General features: G+C 38.7%; 2 protein-coding genes and 1 long non-coding RNA gene across 6 annotated transcripts in view; 2 read left to right on the top strand and 1 right to left on the bottom strand.

Annotated features, from left to right (window-relative positions):
• The window catches only part of LOC133551775 (dual specificity protein kinase CLK1-like), a 28,760-nt gene extending 22,683 nt beyond the window's left edge, over window positions 1–6,077 (top strand). For all 4 annotated transcript variants that reach the window (XM_061898845.1, XM_061898843.1, XM_061898846.1 and 1 more), the window contains exons 11-13: window positions 222–301; window positions 4,010–4,100; window positions 4,186–6,077. In XM_061898845.1, coding sequence (XP_061754829.1) covers window positions 222–301; window positions 4,010–4,100; window positions 4,186–4,338 — 324 coding nt within the window. In that variant the 3' untranslated portion in view covers window positions 4,339–6,077. The remainder of the gene's footprint in view (window positions 1–221; window positions 302–4,009; window positions 4,101–4,185) is intronic.
• Window positions 6,078–10,312: 4,235 nt separating this feature from the next.
• On the bottom strand, window positions 10,313–15,272 carry LOC133550456 (glucose-dependent insulinotropic receptor). Its single transcript, XM_061896439.1, has 2 exons — window positions 14,801–15,272; window positions 10,313–10,899 (listed from the first exon to the last, which is right to left on the bottom strand). The coding sequence occupies exons 1-2, from the start codon at window positions 15,258–15,260 to the stop codon at window positions 10,313–10,315; spliced, it is 1,047 nt and encodes a 348-aa protein (XP_061752423.1). The 5' UTR covers window positions 15,261–15,272.
• Window positions 15,273–16,310: 1,038 nt separating this feature from the next.
• LOC133550593 (uncharacterized) lies at window positions 16,311–18,966 on the top strand. The gene is made up of 3 exons (XR_009806329.1): window positions 16,311–17,291; window positions 17,393–17,515; window positions 18,802–18,966. It is a non-coding gene; the product is annotated as an uncharacterized LOC133550593 (long non-coding RNA).
• Window positions 18,967–19,986: the final 1,020 nt, after the last annotated feature.

Below are 19,986 nucleotides of genomic sequence, written 5' to 3'. Positions count from 1 at the left end.
TTATTTTGAGGTTTTTGTATTAGTGTTCCTAAAAATCAGATATACCGGCCCCCAGACACATGTTTTTCTTTAAATTTGGCGCCCGGGTCAAAATAATTGCAGAGGCCTGTCCGACACCTTATCACTCCTATTGTAAAACTTCCTCAATTTACTGGTGTTTTTCGTCCAGATTGTCCCAGAAATGGTAACGATGGCTGCATCTTTTGTGCTCTTTGTTTCAGACGCACGACAGTAAAGAACATCTAGCCATGATGGAGAAAATCATAGGACCAATCCCTCCGCACCTGCTGAAACTCACCAGGTCACACAAATGTTTTTAATCCTTGTGTAGGAACAGTTTAAGAACATTTGAATATGATAACTGCAAATCAATTCGTCACTTTAAACATACACATAAATGACAGCGTCATCCACATACAGCTAAGTCCAAGTCCCTTTTGTATCAATCATCAATCAAACGTAATTTATACATTAAATGCTTTTCATACATAAAAGAAATGCAATTCAAAGTGCTTTACAAAGTTAAAAACATACCCCGGCGAACCATACCCCCCATTATCACATACGTACGCACGGACACAGATACCAAATACAAACACACACACACACAACATACATGCAAGTATATGGACCAATGATTGCATGGCTGAGTACAGAGGAGACATGTGAGAAAACACTATCACAGGAGCCATCTGCACCAGGAGGTCATCAGACCATGGCCACCTGGACGCTGACACAAAGGCGCCTCCACAAGCACGGCCGATAACCCCTGAGGCAGATGGCTCATCTGAGGAACGTTGGAAAATAAAAATAATAAAACTTGTAAAATAGTAAGAACCATGAGTAGCGATAAAGAATAAAATTCAAGTAAGACACGTGAAGATTAATAAAAATCTAAAAATAAAATTAATATACAATAAATAAATAATAAACAAATATACCTAAAAAAAATATTGCATAACTAATAGGATAACAATTAAAATACAAATGACTTCAATAAAATAATTAATATCAGGTAAAAGCCAAATCAAAAAAGTGGGTCTTAAGCCTGCTCCTAAAAACATTTTTTGTGATTAAGAATCTAAAAAGTGCACAGAACAGATCTGTGAGGGACGCCTGCGAACAGATTTGTGGCCTTTTGCATTGAAATAACTTCCACCGCTATTTTAGATGCGGTGGAAGGGGGCGGTATGGCGTAGTGCAGTGGTTCTCAAATGGGGGTACGCGTACCCCTGGGGGTACTTGAAGGTATGCCAACGGGTACGTGAGATTTTTTTTAAATATTGTAAAAATAGCAACAATTCAAAAATCCTTTATAAATATATTTATTGAATAATACTTCAACAAAATAAGAATTTAAGCTCATAAACTGTGAAAAGAAATGTAACATTGCGATATTCACTGTTGACAGCTATATTTTTTGTGGACATGTTCCATAAATATTGATGTTAAAGATTTCTTTTTTTGTGAAGAAATTTTTAGAATTAAGTTCATGAATCCAGATGTCATGTTACATTACAATCCCCAAAGAGGGCACTCTAAGTTGATGATTACTTCTATGTGTAGGAATCTTTATTTATTAGTTATTTTTATATATTTTTTTCCAAATAGTTCATGAAAGACCACTACAAATGAGCAATATTTTGCACTGTTATACAATTTAATATATCAGAAACTGATGACATAGTGCTGTGTTTTACATTTTTATCTCTTTTTTTCAACGAAAAATGCTTTGCTCTGATTAGGGGGTACTTGAATTAAAAAAAATGTTCACGGGGGTACATCACTGAAAAAAGGTTGAGAACCACTGGCGTAGTGGGTAGAGCAGCCATGCCAGAAACCTGAGGGTTCCAGGTTGACCTTCAAATCGCTGCCGTTGTGTCCTTGGTCAGAACACTTCACCCTTGCCTCCGGTGCCGCTCACACTGGTGAATGAATGATGAATGAATGATTGGTGGAGGTCGGAGGGGCCGTAGGTACAAACTGGCAGCCTCGCTTCCATCAGTCTACCCCAGGGCAGCTGTGGCTACGAATGTAGCTTACCACCACCAGGTGTGAATGAATGATGGTTTCCCACTTCTCTGTGAGCGCTTTGAGTATCTAACAATAGAAAAGCGCAATATAAAATCTAATCCATTATTATTATTATTATTTTTAACATAATAATGGGTCTTGACGGTATTGTAATGGCGCCCCCGAATGAATAACCTGTAGCATCTAGATAGGCAACTTTCCTTTAGGAACACGCATTTTTGAAAACGATCCCCCGTTCATGCAGAGCCGCAACAAATTACAGGCATTTTTTTAAAACCTTCTCGTTAAAACCAATAAAAATCAGTTCCCAGTGGCTTATTTAATTTTTCAAAGTTTTTTTCAAAATTTTACCTATCATGGAATCAATGCCTGATTTTCCCTATCTGTAAATCCACCGTCCATTTACCTGTGACGTCACATAGAAACAAACATGGCGGATAGCCCAGCAAGATATAGCGACATTAACTCGGATTTCAGCGGTTTAAGCGATTCAACAGATTACGCATGTATTGAAACGGATAGTTGGAGTGTGGAGGCAGATAGCGAAAACGAAATTGAAGAAGAAACTGAAGCTATTGAGCAAATAGCTATTGAAGCTATTTGGCGATCGCCTTCTAACCAACGATTGCATCTTTTGACCAAACCACTGGAGCAACCTAAATCCGTCGATTCGGTAAGTGTTTGTTTGGCATTAAATGTGGGTGGAGGGAAAGGCTGGATGCAAATATAGCTACAAATGTACATACAGCTAGCCTAAATAGCATGTTAGCATCAATTAGCTGGCAGTCATGCCGCGACCAAATATGTCTGATTAGCACATAAGTCAATAACATCAACAAAACTCACCTTTGTGATTTCGTTGACTTTATCGTTAGAAATGCATCTGCTTTGAGTGTCGCAGGATATCCACACATTCTTGCCATCTCTGTGCCATGTCTGTCGTAGCATCGCCGGTAAAATGTGCAGACCAAACGAGGGACTTTCGCATCTTTTGACACCGGTGCAACTTAAATCCGTCAATTGGTATGTGTTTGTTTGGCATTAAGGGACGGCGTGGTGCAGTGGGAGAGTGGGCGTGCGCAACCCGAGGGTCCCTGGTTCAATCCCCACCTAGTACCAACCTCATCACGTCCGTCGTGTCCTGAGCAAGACACTTCACCCTTGCTCCTGATGGGTGCTGGTTAGCGCCTTGCATGGCAGCTCCCTCCATCAGTGTGTGAATGTGTGTGTGAATGGGTAAATGTGGAAGTAGTGTCAAAGCGCTTTGAGTACCTTGAAGGTAGAAAAGCGCTATACAAGTACAACCCATTTATCATTTATCATTTATTAAATGTGGGTGGAGGGAAAGGCTGGATGCAAATATAGCTACAAATGAGGCATAACGGTGCAATATGTACATACAGCTAGCCTAAGTAGCATGTTAGCCTTGATTAGCATGCCGTGCTAATCGATGCACACTCCACGTAAATCAACTTGAATCCGTCCCTGATCGTGTCCGACAACACACCGACGAGGCATGATGACTCCAAGGTACGGTAAACCGTCGCAAAAACGGAAAATAACAGCTAATTTGACTTGTGTGTGTAATTTGTTTGAGAAAATGGTGGATTGCTTCCCATTGTGACATCACGGGTGAAAGGTCATCGCTCCGACAGCGAACAATTGAAAGGCGTTTAAATCGCCAAATTCACCCTTTTAGAGTTCGGAAATCGGTTAAAAAAACATATGGTCTTTTTTCTGCAACATCAAGGTATATATTGACGCTTACGTAGGTCTGGTGATAATGTTCCCCTTCAAAGTTTGCGCCCTTATCATCATGCAAACGAGCATCCAAAATAAATGGAAGGCTTTAAATGGAAATGAAGCCTCATGGTCGCGGGTGAACACATGACGACACAAGTATTGCAGTGGAATGTCAGATGCTAAGATGCCATCTTCGTCTTGTACCCATGTGTGTGTATGTTATTGTGTTCAGTAAACAACACTACGTACACAACCAGCGACTGGACTTGGACGAGAACAGCCCCTCCGGCGAATATGTTAGGAAACACTGCAAACCTCTTAAGGTACGCGTTGGTTCACTTGGGGCCCCGGCATTCATCATCAGCCGCAGCAACAGGAAGTGGAAGAGTGCGTCTTGTCCCTCAACAGCTCATGCAGAGGAAGAGCGAGGGCGAGCGGCAGTTGTTGGACCTGCTCGGCTGCATGCTGGAGTACGACGTGAGCAGGCGCATCACCCTGGAGGAGGCGCTGTGGCACCCTTTCTTCAGCCCCATGAGGACGCAGAAGAAGAAACAAAGCTAACTCACGCACGCACAGAAACCCACTCAACATCTACCTCCACCTGCCACGTCTCAATATCGATTTATTGCACCTGGGGATAGGCTAGTTGGCAACACTAAATTGTCCCTAGTGTGTGAGTGGGAATGTTATCTGTGTGTTGGCCCTGCTGGGATAGGTTTTGGCAACCCCGCAACTCCGAGAGGGACAAGCAGTAGAAAATGGATCAATGATGATGATGTTATTAGCATTCCTGTCACTTACTGACATCAGGTCGTGACATTTAGCATCCAGAAAAATTGAAAGGCGCTTTATTAAAAAAAACAATCCAATGTAGGTAAAGATATGATGGAATAATAAATAATCAAAATAATTATTGATTATAATTTTGCTTGCTAATCATTAAAGGTCTACTGAAATGAGATGTTCTTATTTAAACGGGGATAGCAGGTCCATTCTATGTGTCATACTTGATCATTTCGCGATATTGCCATATTTTTGCTGAAAGGATTTAGTAGAGAACATGGACGATAAAGTTCGCAACTTTTGGTGCTGATAAAAAAGCCTTGCCTTTACCGGAAGTCGCAGACGATGACGTCACAAGGGTGAGGGCTCCTCACGTCCTCACATTGTTTATAATCGGAGCCTCCAGCAGCAAGAGCTATTCTGACCGAGAAAACGACAATTTTCCCATCTATTTGAACGAGGATGAAAGATTCGTGGATGATGATATTGATAGCGAAGGACTATAAAAAAAAAAAATAAAAATAAAGTTTTTTTAAAAAAAGGCGATTGCCTTGGGACGGATTCAGATGTTTTTAAACACATTTACTAGGATAATTCTGGGAAATCCCTTATCTTTCTATTGTGTTGTTAGTGGTTTAGTGAGATTAAATAGTACCTGATAGTCGGAGGGGTGTGTCCACGGGTGTCTTGAGGCCTGTCTCTGAGGAAAGTTGACGTCATCTGCATGGACGGCGCAAGCTCAGCTGATCTCCGGTAAGAGGCGACTTTTTACCACAATTTTCTCACCGAAACCTGCCAATTGACAAGTGGTCGGGAACCATGTTCGCTTGACCGCTCTGATCCATAGTAAAGCTTCACCTCCGGGAATTTTAAACAAGGAATCATCGTGTGTTTGTGTGGCTAAAGGCTAAAGCTTCCCAACTCCATCTTTCTACTTTGACTTCTCCATTATTAATTGAACAAATTGCAAAAGATTCAGCAACACAGATGTCCAGAATACTGTTTAATTGCGTGATGAAAAGAGACGACTTTTGGCCGCAAATAGTGTTGCGCTAATATTTCCTGACAGTTCGTAGACGTCACGCGCACGCGTCATCATTTCGCAACGTTTTCAACAAGAAACTCCGCTGGAAATTTAAAATTGCAATTTAGTAAACTAAAAAGGCCGTATTTGCATGTGTTGCATTGTTAATATTTCATCATTGATATATAAACTATCAGACTGCGTGGTCGGTAGTAGTGGGTTTCAGTAGGCCTTTAACTGGTCATATTAATAAAATCTAATTACTCAGTAAAAGAAAACAAAAAACAACCTACATTTAATGTATGGCGCCACAACAAAATTTGGTATCCATCCGATACCAAGTAAATACAAGGCCAGTATTGCCGATATTGATACTTTTTTTTGCAATATCAATGAATGATTTTGTGATTTTTGCCTTTGTTTTGTTGATCATCGTTATATTAAGAATAAAACATTATGGGCAAACAAAAAAAATTAAAGTGTTTTATATCAACGCACTTTGTGAACAGTATTTGATATCACAATAGCGACATAATGCAAAATGTATCCCTTCTATGTACATACAGTTAATTGAGCAAGACATAAAGTTGATAGTGCAAAACCAAGTACCAAAGCAAAAACTATTGGTTCTCATTCCAATCTTTCGGAATTTTAGCCCCAAAGAGCTTATTTCCGAGTTTGTAAACAATATGAAAATATTTACAATATATTAAAACAATACAACAAAAAAAAAAAAAAATTATGAAAATTAACTGAAAAATATCCATGTCATCATGCTAGTGTAATCCGATAAAAATATTACTTTACTATTATACATATTTACATTGATCTGGCCACCATTGCCCTTTTTTTTCAGTGTGGCCTTAATCCTGCAAAATAATAATACAAGTTGTGTTTAATTTTTTTTTTTTTTTTGTGGGCCACAGATGATTGCAGTTTGAACACCATGCATAATGGTATAAACCTGCAAAACAAAGAGTAGGTATTTTTTTTGGTTTTCTGTTTTGTTATTCTTGTTAATGTTAAATAAATGAGTTCATTTTTGCTTTATCAAAATAATAGGGTAATTTGATGTGTGCTATATGCATATTTATAATAAATATATATATGTACACACATATATACTTACACATACAAACTTATATACAGCATATATCGATTCTTTTTCTACCATACACACATCATTTATAAACATATTGTGTATGTATGTATGTAGGTATGTATGTATATGTGTATATATATATATATATATATATATATATATATATATATATATATATATATATGTATATGTATGTATGTATGTATGTTAGGTCAGAAAAAACACAGAGGCTATATCATTCCTACAAGCCTGTTTCGCAGGTAAAATCCCCCTGACGTATATACCGCTCTACCCCGGTATTAAGCACTGTATAACGGAAAAAACAGAGAAACCCCGACTATATACATATGTATACATATATATACATATATATATATATATATATATATATATATATATATATATATATATATATAGTCCTGGGTTCAAATCCAGGCTCGGGATCTTCCTGTGTGGAGTTTGCATGTTCTCCCCGTGAATGCGTGGGTTCCCACCGGGTACTCCGGCTTCCTCCCACTTCCAAAGACATGCACCTGGGGATAGGTTGATTGGCAACACTAAATTGGCCCTAGTGTGTGAATGTGAGTGTGAATGTTGTCTGTCTATCTGTGTTGGCCCTGCGATGAGGTGGCGACTCGTCCAGGGTGTACCCCGCCTTCCGCCCGATTGTAGCTGAGATAGGCGCCAGCGCCCCCCGCGACCCCAAAAGGGAATAAGCGGTAGAAAATGGATGGATGGATATATATATATATATATATATATATATATATATATATATATATATATATATATATACAGTATATATATATATATATATACAGTATATATATAGTTGGAATAAAAAAGACAGTATAACATACATCCATAAACCTGGATGCATATGCAAAAGTGCAATATATTTATCCGTACAGTAATCTTTTTATTTATATCTGCACCTTATTGATTTTTTTTGTCCTGCACTACCAAGAGCTAATTCAACAAAATTTCGTTGTCATTTGTACTGTAAAGTTCAAATTTGGAATGACAATAAAAAGTCTAATATATATATATATATATATATATTCCGAGCGCGATGATGTCACGTTATTGATGGGAGACACCAAGAGTAACAATCGGTAGAAAATGGATTAGAAAAGACAGATTTAAAAAAATAATAATGAAAAAAAAGAAAATAAATACAAATTTTAAATTTTTTAAATTTGGGACTTTCCGCAGGCCGTATTTTGGGAGGGCACTGCTCTATGAGGACATTAGTGCTGAATTTGGCCACAGTTCATGTAAACTTTTAAAGTATTCAACATTATCATTGTCAAATGCTTGCAATGTTGTCTAAACAGACAATTGTATGCTTTTAACTATTAAGTGTCCGAAAATATCCAGTTTCGAATTCTTACTTTTAACAATTCTTAATCAATTAAAACAAAATAAGAAATTATTGTTTTATATATATATATATATAAATTAATTAATCTGTCCTGTTCAGCCAGCTATTTGCTGTACAGATTTAGTTAAAAACAAAAAGAGTGTTAAATATCCTGTTGCCTTATTTGTATTTAACTTTGATATGATTCTTCGGTGGATGTTTTTCAAACGAAACCAGTTTTCTTTTAAAGGGGAATATTATCACAATTGCAGAAAGGTTAAAACCAATAAAAATCAGTTCCCAGTGGTTTATTTTATTTTTTGAAGTTTTTTTCAAAATTTTACCCATCCCGGAATATCCCTAAAAAAAGCTTTAAAGTGCCTGATTTTCGCTATCTGTGAAGCCATCGTCCATTTTCCTGTGACGTCATCCAGTGATGCCAATACGGATAGCACAGCAAGATATAGCGACATTAGCTCGGATTCACACTCGGATTTCAGCGGCTTAAGCGATTCAAAAGATTACGTATGTATTGAAACGGATGGTTGGAGTATGGAGGCAGATAGCGAAAACGAAATTGAAAAAGAAACTGAAGCTATTGAGCGAATAGCTATTGACGCGGTTCGGCCATGTTGGGCTTAGCATCGCCGGTAAAATGTGCAGACCAACGATCGGAAGTTTCGCATCTTGTGACACTGGATCAACTTAAATCCAACGATTGGTAAGTGTTTGTTTGGCATTAAATGTGGGTGGAGGGAAACGCTGGATGTAAATATAGTTTCATATATACATACAGCTAGCCTAAACAGCATGTTAGCATCGATTAGCTGGCAGTCATGCCGCCACCAAATATGTCTGATTAGCACATAAGTCAACAACATCAACAAAACTCACCTTTGTGATTTAGTTGACTTTATTGTTGGAAATGCATCTGGGGGTTTTCCATACATCTCTCTGCCATGTCTGCCTTAGCACCGCCGGTAAAATGTGCAGACACTCCGGCACATTCGATGGGGGTCTGGCGGCAGATTTCTTTGACTTTATCGTTGGAAATGCATCTGATTTGAGTGTCGCAGGATATCCACACAATCTTGCCATCTCTGTAGTAGCATAGCTTTCGTCTGTAAAATGTGCGGAACAAACGACTGACCATTTCGTCGGCTTTCCCCACAACTTCGTATTTTGAACTAATTTCGTCCAATTTCTTGCCACTTTTGCATCTTTTGGCCACTGGTGCAACTTGAATCCCTCCCTGTTAGTGTTGTTACACCCTCCGACAACACACCGACGAGGCATGATGTCTCCAAGGTTCCAGAAAATAGTCGAAAAAAAACGGAAAATAACAGAGCTGAGACGCGGTGTTTGTAATGTGTTTGAGAAAATGGCGGCTTTATTACCTAGGTGACGTCACGTTCTGACGTCATCGCTCCGAGAGCGATAAATAGAAAGGCGTTTAATTCGCCAAAATTCACCCATTTAGAGTTCGGAAATCGGTTAAAAAAATATATGGTCTTTTTTCTGCAACATCAAGGTATATATTGACGCTTACATAGCTCTGGTGATAATGTTCCCCCTTAAGTTATACAAAAATGTATTAGAACTGTTTTTCTGTTTCATGGAGGGATGTAGTTCGTCATAGAACTGGCACCCGATGTTAATAAATAAATATTGATTTTGAAAAGAGAATAGTTTTAAATCGATCCTGAATCGAATCGTTATCCCCAAGAATGGAACTTAATCGAATTGATTCACAGCCCTAATAATAACTATGTGCAGTAGGACATGAGCATTACATTAGTATTAAGTACCTTTAAAAAGGCTTTAAAAACCATTAAATAGGTGGGAGCTCCCTGCTCTGTCTCCATTAGTTTGGGTTCCTGGCCCTGGAGAATGATGAAGACCCTCACGCTCTAATACAAAACACAAATGTCCACAGCGGAAACGAACTTGTATAACAGCAACTGAGGGTGAATTAGGCCCATAACGTGCCCCCGCTGATTAGATTATATAGACAGTGCAGCCTGCGGTCGCACTTATGTCAATATGTATCTAACCCAACCTAGAAAGCATCCTTATGGTCTGCTTGGTAGAGCGGACAACTGGGGAATGGAGCTTTACTTATCATGAGCCTCAACAAACGGGGACGTTTCCATGACTGTAACGTGACGTGCGAAGAGCGACGCCTTAAGATAAAGCACACAGGCTTCCAGTTAAAGAGTCAGCACAAATTCTGAAAACAGCATCTCCATCCAGTTCAAGTCTCCTAAAGGTCCCATGCCTCCATGACGGGTCCAGCAGGGGACCGTCTGCCCGCGCAGCACGCGAACATCTCGGCGATCTGCGTGCGCACTTCCCTCTGCCAGCAAGCGTAAACCAATGGGTTGATGAGCGAGTTGGACATCCCCAGGAGCCACAGGTGGTTCTCCAGCAACACGATAAGCTCGCAGCTGTCGCACAGCAGCTGCACGATGCTGACCACGAAAAACGGGCACCAGAGGGTGAGGAAGCAGCCCACCAACAAGGCCACCGTCCTCAGGGCCTTGACGTGGCTCCAGTAGTGGCTCCTCGCCTGCTGGGGGGGATACTGGCGTCCGCGGGGGCCGCTGCTGCTTCCGCTGCTGTTGTTGTGGTTGTGGTTGTTGATGGTCCGAGAGCCTGCTTGGCTGATTTGGAAGATCTGCCGCTGGTGGCTGCAGGCGATTTTCAGGATGTCCATGTAGATGTAGACGAAGACGGAGAGGACGGGGAAGAAGCAGACACTGAACAAAACGATGATGCCTGCCGGATAGATGACGGAGAAGAAGGCGCACAGGCCGCTGTAGCCGTCACTCTGAAGCTGGCGGACCATGACTGAGGGAGTAAAGAGCGGAATTATGGGGAAATTATGTGTTAATTTTACATAAAAACAACAATGCTACTGATGATGGCAGATTTCATGAGAGACAACAAAGAGTTATTTGGGGCAAAAGATTATCCAGAGCCTTATATATTTAGAGCCTGATTATAAGGAGGATGAGCTACAAGTTTTAGAAGCTAAAAGATAAGTAGATCCAGCAAGTGGCTCAATTGCTAAGTGCTAGACCCGAAATACCAACCACCAGCATGAAAAAAAAATCACTTACTGTACAATTATTGCTCTGACTGGGATGCCGACTGATGGGATGTTTTAGATCAGGGGTTGGGTTAAAATAATTGGCCAGAGGCTGGGCTATATGGATATATATATACTGTATATGTATATGCATATATATTATTATATAAATATATATATATATATTATATATATATATATATATATAGATTTATTTATTTAGCTATTCTTGTTTAAATCACACACACATATATATATATATATATATATATATATATATATATATATATATATATATATATGTAGTCAAGGTTTCTGTGGTTTATCCGTTACACAGTGATCAATGCTGGGATACAGCAGAATATACGACACTTGGAGTCTATGTTACGTTTCCCCGATTTTTAGCCATTTTTTTCCCTGGTGCATTAATTGACTGAAAGAGCGTGCACGTCATGACGTAACGTTATCGTTGTAAAAATGTATTTTTAGACTATATGATTTGCCTGAGCAGCTAGGAGACCCCGTGAGTAACAAGCGGCAGAAAATGGATTCATAGATGGGCTAGAGAAAAATGATAATACAAATTATGTATATATATATATATATATATATGTATATATATATATATATATATATATATATATATATATATATATATATATATATATATATATATATATACATATATATATATATATATGTATATATATATATATATATATATATATATATATATATATATATATATATATATATATATATATATATATATATATCGAGAGGAGCCAGATGAGGTGGTTCGGGCATCTGGTCAGGATGCCACCCGAACGCCTCCCTAGGGATGTGTTTAGGGCACGTCCAACCGGTAGGAGGCCACGGGGAAGACCCAGGACACGTTGGGAAGACTATGTCTCCCGGCTGGCCTGGGAACGCCTCGGGATCCCCCGGGAAGAGCTAGACGAAGTGGCTGGAGATAGCCATTTTAGCCATTTTTTTCCCTGGTGCATTAATTGACTGAAAGAGCGTGCACGTCATGACGTAACGTTATCGTTGTAAAAATGTATTTTTAGACTATATGATTTGCCTGAGCAGCTAGGAGACCCTGTGAGTAACAAGCGGCAGAAAATGGATTCATAGATGGGCTAGAGAAAAATGATAATACAAATTATGTATATATATATATATATATATATATATATATATATATATATATATATATATATATATATATATATATATATATATATATATATATATATATATATATATATACATATATATATATATATATATATATATATATATATATATATATATATATATATATATATATATATATCGAGAGGAGCCAGATGAGGTGGTTCGGGCATCTGGTCAGGATGCCACCCGAACGCCTCCCTAGGGATGTGTTTAGGGCACGTCCAGCTAGTAGGAGGCCACGGGGAAGACCCAGGACACGTTGGGAAGACTATGTCTCCCGGCTGGCCTGGGAACGCCTCGGGATCCCCCGGGAAGAGCTAGACGAAGTGGCTGGAGATAGGGAAGTCTGGGCTTCCCTGCTTAGGCTGCTGCCCCCGCGACCCGACCTCGGATAAGCGGAAGATGATGGATGGATGGATGGATATATATATATATATATATATATATATATATATATATATATATATATATATATATATATATATATATATATATACTGTATATATATATATAAATGGGCAGCACGGTGGTAGAGGGGTTAGTGTGTCTGCCTCACAATACGAAGGTCCTGAGTGGTCCTGGGTTCAATCCCGGGCTTGGGATCTTTCTGTGTGGAGTTTGCATGTCCTCCCCTTGAATGCGTGGGTTCCCTCCGGGTACTCCGGCTTCCTCCAACCTCCAAAGACATGCACCTGGGGATAGGTTGATTGGCAACACTAAATTGGCCCTAGTGTGTGAATGTTGTCTGTCTATCTGTGTTGGCCCTGCGATGAGGTGGCGTCTTGTCCAGGGTGTACGCCGCCTTCCGCCCGATTGTGGCTGAGATAGGCACCAGCGCCCCCCACGACCCCAAAGGGAATAAGCGGTAGAAAATGGATGGATGGATATGTAAAAAAGGGTTTTGGCCAGAGTTTAGATGGAAAAAATGTATAATGCAATCCTGAAAATCAGGAGGATCCTTAAGGGGAGAAAAACCGAGAGAGAACATGCAGACATGAGAAGGTAAACTGTTAGTGTTTTATTTTGCGTCCTCTCCTACTGATGTTTTCCTCAAGATGCTTAAAGGCCTACTGAAATGAGATTTTCTTATTCAAACGGGGATAGCAGGTTCATTCTATGTGTCATACTTGATCATTTTGCGATATTGCCATATTTTTGCTGAAAGGATTTAATAGAGAACATTGACGATAAAGTTCGCAACTTTTGGTGCTAACAGAAAAGCCCTGCCTTTCTCGGAAGTCGCAGACGATGACATCACATGTTGATGGCTCCTCACATATTCACATTGTTTTTAATGAAAGCCTCCAACAAAAACAGCTATTTGGACCGAGAAAACGACAATTTCCCCATTAATTTGAGCGAGGATGAAAGATTCGTGTTTGAGGATATTGATAGCGACGGACTAGAAAAAAAAATTTAAAAGTAAAAAAAATAAAAACGCGATTACATTGGGACGGATTCTGATGTTTTTAGACACATTTACTAGGATAATTCTGGGTAATCCATTATCCTTCTATTGTGTTGCAAGTGTTTTAGTGAGTTTAACAGTACCTAATAGTCGGAGGGGTGTGTCCACGGGTGTGTTGACGCCCAGTGTCTCAGGGAAGTCGACGGCAGCTTTATGGACGGCACAAGCTCAGCTGATATCCGGTAAGAAGCGACTTTTTACCACAATTTTCTCACCGAAACCTGCTGGTTGACATTCGGTTGGGATCCATGTTCGCTGTGATCCATAGTAAAGTTTCACCTTTGTGAATTTCAAACAAGGAATCACCGTGTGTTTGTGTGGCTAAAGGCTAAAGCTTCCCAACTTCATCTTTCTACTTTGACTTCTCCAATATTAATTGAACAAATTGCAAAGGATTCAGCAACACAAATGTCCAAAATACTGTGTAATTATGCCGTTAAAGCAGACGACTTTTAGCTGTGTGTGAGCGCAGCGCTCATATTAATAACAGCCCGTGACGTCAAGCGTACACGTCATCATTACGCGACGTTTTCAAGAAGAAACTCCCGGGAAATTTAAAATTGCAATTTAGTAAACTAAAAAGGCCGTATTGGCATGTGTTGCAATGTTAATATTTCATCATTGATATATAAACTATCAGACTGGGTGGTCGGTAGTAGTGGGTTTCAGAAGGCCTTTAAGAAAATGCTGAAAGAGCACAAAATAGCGATTCTTTTAGTTGTTTTTTTTGCGCATAATGTTAACCGTATCAGTTTTGTAGTAATAATCGACCAGGGTGACAAAAACATGCGATTAAGTGATTCAAAATAATAGTTGTTATGTCTATGCGGGGAAATGGACTCCAGTTCTGTAGATGATGTCACACCAAAGGGGGCATGTCGAGTCAGGCAACAGTATTGCTATACAAGCTGAACACTGACTACTTTAAAGTGTATTATCATCGAGAATAAATAAAAATATAGAGAAAAAATATGTGAAAGTGATCGTTTTACCTGGCAAGAACCCCATGAGGTTCGAACAAGCCCACAGAGCCGCCAGCGAGGCCGCTGCCGTCCCCTTTCCGGACAACCTGGAGTAGCTCAGCGGCGCCTTGATGGCGGCGTAGCGGTCCAGCGAGATGAGAAACATGGACAGGATGGACGCGGTGCAGGGTGACATCACGAAGGCCATCCGCATCAGACAGCGGGTCTTTCCCGGGGAAGAAGAAGGAGAAGGACAGGTGACGTTGGTCGCAGGGTGGTGGAACGACGTCGACGATGTAACGTTGCTGTGGAGGTCCTCGGTGGCCAGGCCGGTGATGGCCACGCCCACCAGGGTGTCGGCCAGCGCCAGGTTGAGGACGAAGCACCAGCTCTGGCTGCTCTTCTTGTGGAGGAGCCGGAGGAGAGCCACGGCCACCAGCAGGTTGGTGGAGATGATGAGGGATGAGGCCACGCTCAGGATCAGTCCCATCACACGCGGTCTCACCTCGTTTAGGGTCATGGTCCAAGTCTGTCTCATGTCCTTTTCAAACACTGGCAGCGTTATCAACAGGTCTGTTGTGTCTCCTCCCACACACACACACACACACACACACACACTGCTCGCCTAGTCGTTATCAACCCTCAGCTTCTAATCAGCTAAGTGAGTTTATAAAATCTGTCTTTTTCGACTGAATCAGTTGTAATTCAGTCATGAAGAAATGCAGCAGGTTTGCCAGACTTGTTAGTCAAAGTCAAAACCGTGTCGCCCGCAGACTCACGTTCACCCGCCTTACCTCTAGTGAGACATCTGGCATGATGGACTATTTTCCACTCGGGTTCACAAACACATTCAGCTAATGATGCTTTTTCCTCCGCCCGCACACAAAACGCCTCACTAAAATCAGTCAAAACTGTAGGAATACATAAAAAACGTTCTTGTTAAAACATAAAACATTAATATAAATATATATATATATATATATATAAACATGTTTAACTAGTGTTGCTATGGTTTTTATTGTCTTTAATGTATTTATTTGTATGCCCTTTTGCTTAATGTAATTATTTATTTATACTGAATATTGTTCTGGAAATTCACCACTTAACTCTCATAATTTTTACTTATTTGCTATTAAAGTCCCAACTTTGATTTCAGAACATTACGTATTTGTTGTCCTAAAATCATTTAAACAGTTATTACAAATAGTTTGTCATAAACCACAAATTTGCTGGCTTTTTTTTTTTTTTGTTCTACTCCAGTCTTTATACAGTTTTCTGAAACAAAAAAAAAAACATTTGCTTTCATTTTTATTTTATATTTACAGTAATTTCGAATGTTTGTGTACACCTAATGTACTATTAAAATATTTTGTTAATGTTTTATGTATTTCTTATTCTCTTAAAATAACAGCTTTACTCTTTTAGTATTTGTACTTTTTTCTTCATAAATCCCAAGTCTTTTTTAATACAACACTTTTCTTCTCTTTAAATTAAAAGTTTAATCTTGTACTATTATGACCTTTCCCCCCTCATGATTACAACTCCTTTCAAATTTGCTGGCTTTTTTAATGTTTTTTTTTAAAATATGTTTTTGTAAAAATGTCAATATTTTTTTTTAATATATTTTACATTTGAATTCTAAAGTTGTTGTATATATAATGTAGTATTACATTTTTTAAATATTTCTGTGATATCTTCTTTATAAATGACAGCATTACTTTTAATTGTCTGCCTTTTTTTATTATGTTTTTTAATAACACATTTAAATTGTAAAACGTTAATCCTCGTACTATTGTGAGTTGTGACCTTTTTTTGTCATAGTTTCAACTTCCTTCTTTCAATATGACAACAAAATTACAAATACCCCCCCTCAAAATACAACCTTAATCTCATAAAATAATTACCTGTTGTTCTATAAGGACATGTTTAATACACATGTCTGCTTCTTAAATAAATGTATAATCTTGTACTTTACTTTTTTTCATAATTACAACTTTAGTCTTGTAATAAAACACACTTTTTTGCTTATAAATAACATGTTTTGTCTGTTCATTGTTAAAGCCAACCAATGGAAAACACATTAACTTTATAAAAATAAATATATAGTTGCCAGACACTGTAAAAAAACATGCATGATATTACTGCTGCAGCATTTAAAATATGTAAAAAAACAAACAAAAAATGTTGTCTTTTCTGGCTTCATCTGCTTGTGGTTCTGGTCTCGCCCCACCTTTCTCCACATGGGCACCTTCTCACCCGAAAGCGGGTCACACGTATCCCGCCATGCCTCCCCTCTGGATTCATTACCCAACACACCAAAATAGCTCTGACTGATTTCACACAATGTTGGAATGTTATTCACTGCTGCTGGATGTTTCGGGACCTTTTTAAAAGTGCTGTGTCAGCAGTTAATGTGCCCAGTGGTGGTTGCACTATGAGGGCGCCTGTTTACACCTGTACCACCTCTTTCCTGGGGACACCAAGGCCAAGATCCTGAAGACATTTTTTTTTTATCAGCTAGGTGATGGATTTTGTCATGGGCTTGTTTGGGTTCATGTTGTTTTGCATTGACTGTGTGTGTTTTAATGTGTTTGTGTGAGTGTGCGTGTGTGTGTGTTACAGCTTGAAGATGACATTAAGGAAACGACTCCTGTCCATTTTGTTGTACTGCGTCCAACGTGTGGCCTCGCTTTTCTGCCTACACCCCAAACGCAACAAGAAAAACTGCCTCTCTGCGGGACCCAGGTGAGACGATGTTTGTTAGATAGCGTCAGGGATGGGCAACCTATGGGCCATATACGGTACTGCGGGAGCCCAAAATATTTAACTCACATAGGGATCCATCCATCCATTTTCTACCGCTTATTCCCTTTCGGGGTCGCGGGGGGCGCTGGCGCCTATCTCAGCTACAATCGGGCGGAAGGCGGGGTACACCCTGGACAAGTCGCCACCTCAAGTCGCCACCTCATATTAAAAAAAAAAAAATTCATCATATCTCATTTTAAAAATATGGTTAAATTATAATATATCAATGATTTGATTGATTGATTGATTGATTGATTGAAACTTTTATTAGTAAATTGCACAGTTCAGTACATATTCTTGAAACTTTTATTAGTAAATTGCACAGTTCAGTACATATTCCGTACAATTGACCACTAAATGGTAACACCCGAATAAGTTTTTTAACTTGTTTAAATCGGGGTCCACGTTAATCAATAATGGATTGAATGAATAAGGCACAAATTCTAATATTACTCCAAATAAGCAGGTCATTTCAAAATTTTTAAATATATGTATATACTGTATATATATATATATATATATATATATATATATATATATATATATATATATATATATATACAGTGGGGTAAAAAAGTATTTAGTCAGCCACCGATTGTGCAAGTTCTCCCACTTAAAATGATGACAGAGGTCTGTAATTTTCATCATACGTACACTTCACATTGTAGGAATTTTAAAGTTTTTATTTGTAAATTATGGTGGAAAATAAGTGTTTGGTCAACCATATAAAGCTCTCACTGATGGAAGGAGGTTTTGGCTCAAAATCTCACGATATATGGCCCCATTCATTCTTTCCTTAACACGGATCAATCGTCTGTCCCCTTAGCAGAAAAACAGCCCCAAAGCATGATGTTTCCACCCCCAAGCTTCACAGTAGGTATGGTGTTCTTGGGATGAAACTCAGTATTCTTCTTCCACCAAACACGACGAGTTGAGGTTGTACCAAAAAGTTCTATTTTGGTTTCATCCGACCACATGACATTCTCCCAATCCTCTGCTGTATCATCTATGTATCCATTTTGGTATAAGTTCAAATGTTTTTGTTTTCTAACCTTCTGTGGAACTATTGGCATTATCTTTATGACAAATTCCAGTTTATATGCTGAGAAAGCACATATAGGGCTATGCTAATGTGACAATATGAACATTTTTTTGCATCCCTTTTGTACATATTTGCTGATCTAGCACCTACACTCCATCAGTTTGTTTGCTCTCTGTTGCCATAGGAATCTGGTGTCTGTCATCCAGAAGCTTGCCCAGAGGGTCACTCGTGGGATGCGGACCACTCTGTGATGCGCTCCCCTGCCCACCCGTGCCGCTGAACAACTACTAATTCTCAAATTGGAGCAATTTTATTATGTATAGTATCATTTGATGGCATTAAATAAATAAATACAACTAAGTCCTTTATGTTTTGTTTTGTCTCTGTAGTACCATACCTGCATCCATAAACAAGAGGTTTCTGACTACTGCAAGGAAGGCATGGAGTGTAGTATTTTATTTTGAAACTTGTTTCTTTCAGTCAACTGCCAATACTCCACTTGATTTCTTTTTAAAATAACCCTTATCATATTCTGAACCAAATATAAAAATATAAATGTCATCATAGTTCATACCATTTCTACTTTGACCTTTAATCACTGACCTGGCTGTTTTTACCCCTTAAATCGAAGGCTTTTACTTTTAGGTCTGACCGGAAATGCCACTTTCACCACTTCCGCTGTACCGTACCTGATGTTGGATTGTTTTATTTTATTTTGAAACTTGTTTCTTTCAGTCAACTGCCAAAACTCCACTTGGTTTCTTTTTAAAATAACCTTTATCATATTTTGAACCAAATATAAAAATATAAATTTCATCATAGTTCATACCATCGCTACTTTGACCTTTAATCACTGACCTGGCTGTTTTTAACCCTTAAATTGAAGGCTTTTACTTTTAGGTCTAACCGGAAAAGCCACTTTCACCACTTCCGCTGTACCGTACCTGATGTTAGATTATTTTATCTTATTTTGAAACCTGTTTCTTTCTGTCAACTGCCAAGACTCTACTTGGTTTCTTTTTAAAATAATCCTTATCATAATTTGAACATTATACAAAAATATAAATTTCATCATAGTTCATGCCATCTCTATTTTGACCTTTAATCACTGACCTAGCTGTTTTTAACCCTTAAATTGAAGGCTTTTACTTTTAGGTTAACCGGAAATGCCACTTTCACCACTTCCGCTGTACCGTACCTGATGTTGGAATGTTTTATTTTATTTTGAAACTTGGTTCTTTCAGTCAACTGCCAAAACTCCACTTGGTTTCTTTTTAAAATAACCTTTATCATATTTTCAACCAAATATAAAAATATAAATTTCATCATAGTTCATACCATCGCTACTTTGACCTTTAATCACTGACCT

The sequence above is a fragment of the Nerophis ophidion genome, linkage group LG04, assembly GCF_033978795.1.
Source record: "Nerophis ophidion isolate RoL-2023_Sa linkage group LG04, RoL_Noph_v1.0, whole genome shotgun sequence".
NCBI lineage: Eukaryota > Metazoa > Chordata > Actinopteri > Syngnathiformes > Syngnathidae > Nerophis > Nerophis ophidion.
The sequence above is the reverse complement of the archived record's forward strand: the minus strand, read 5'-3'. Positions and strand labels throughout refer to the sequence as shown.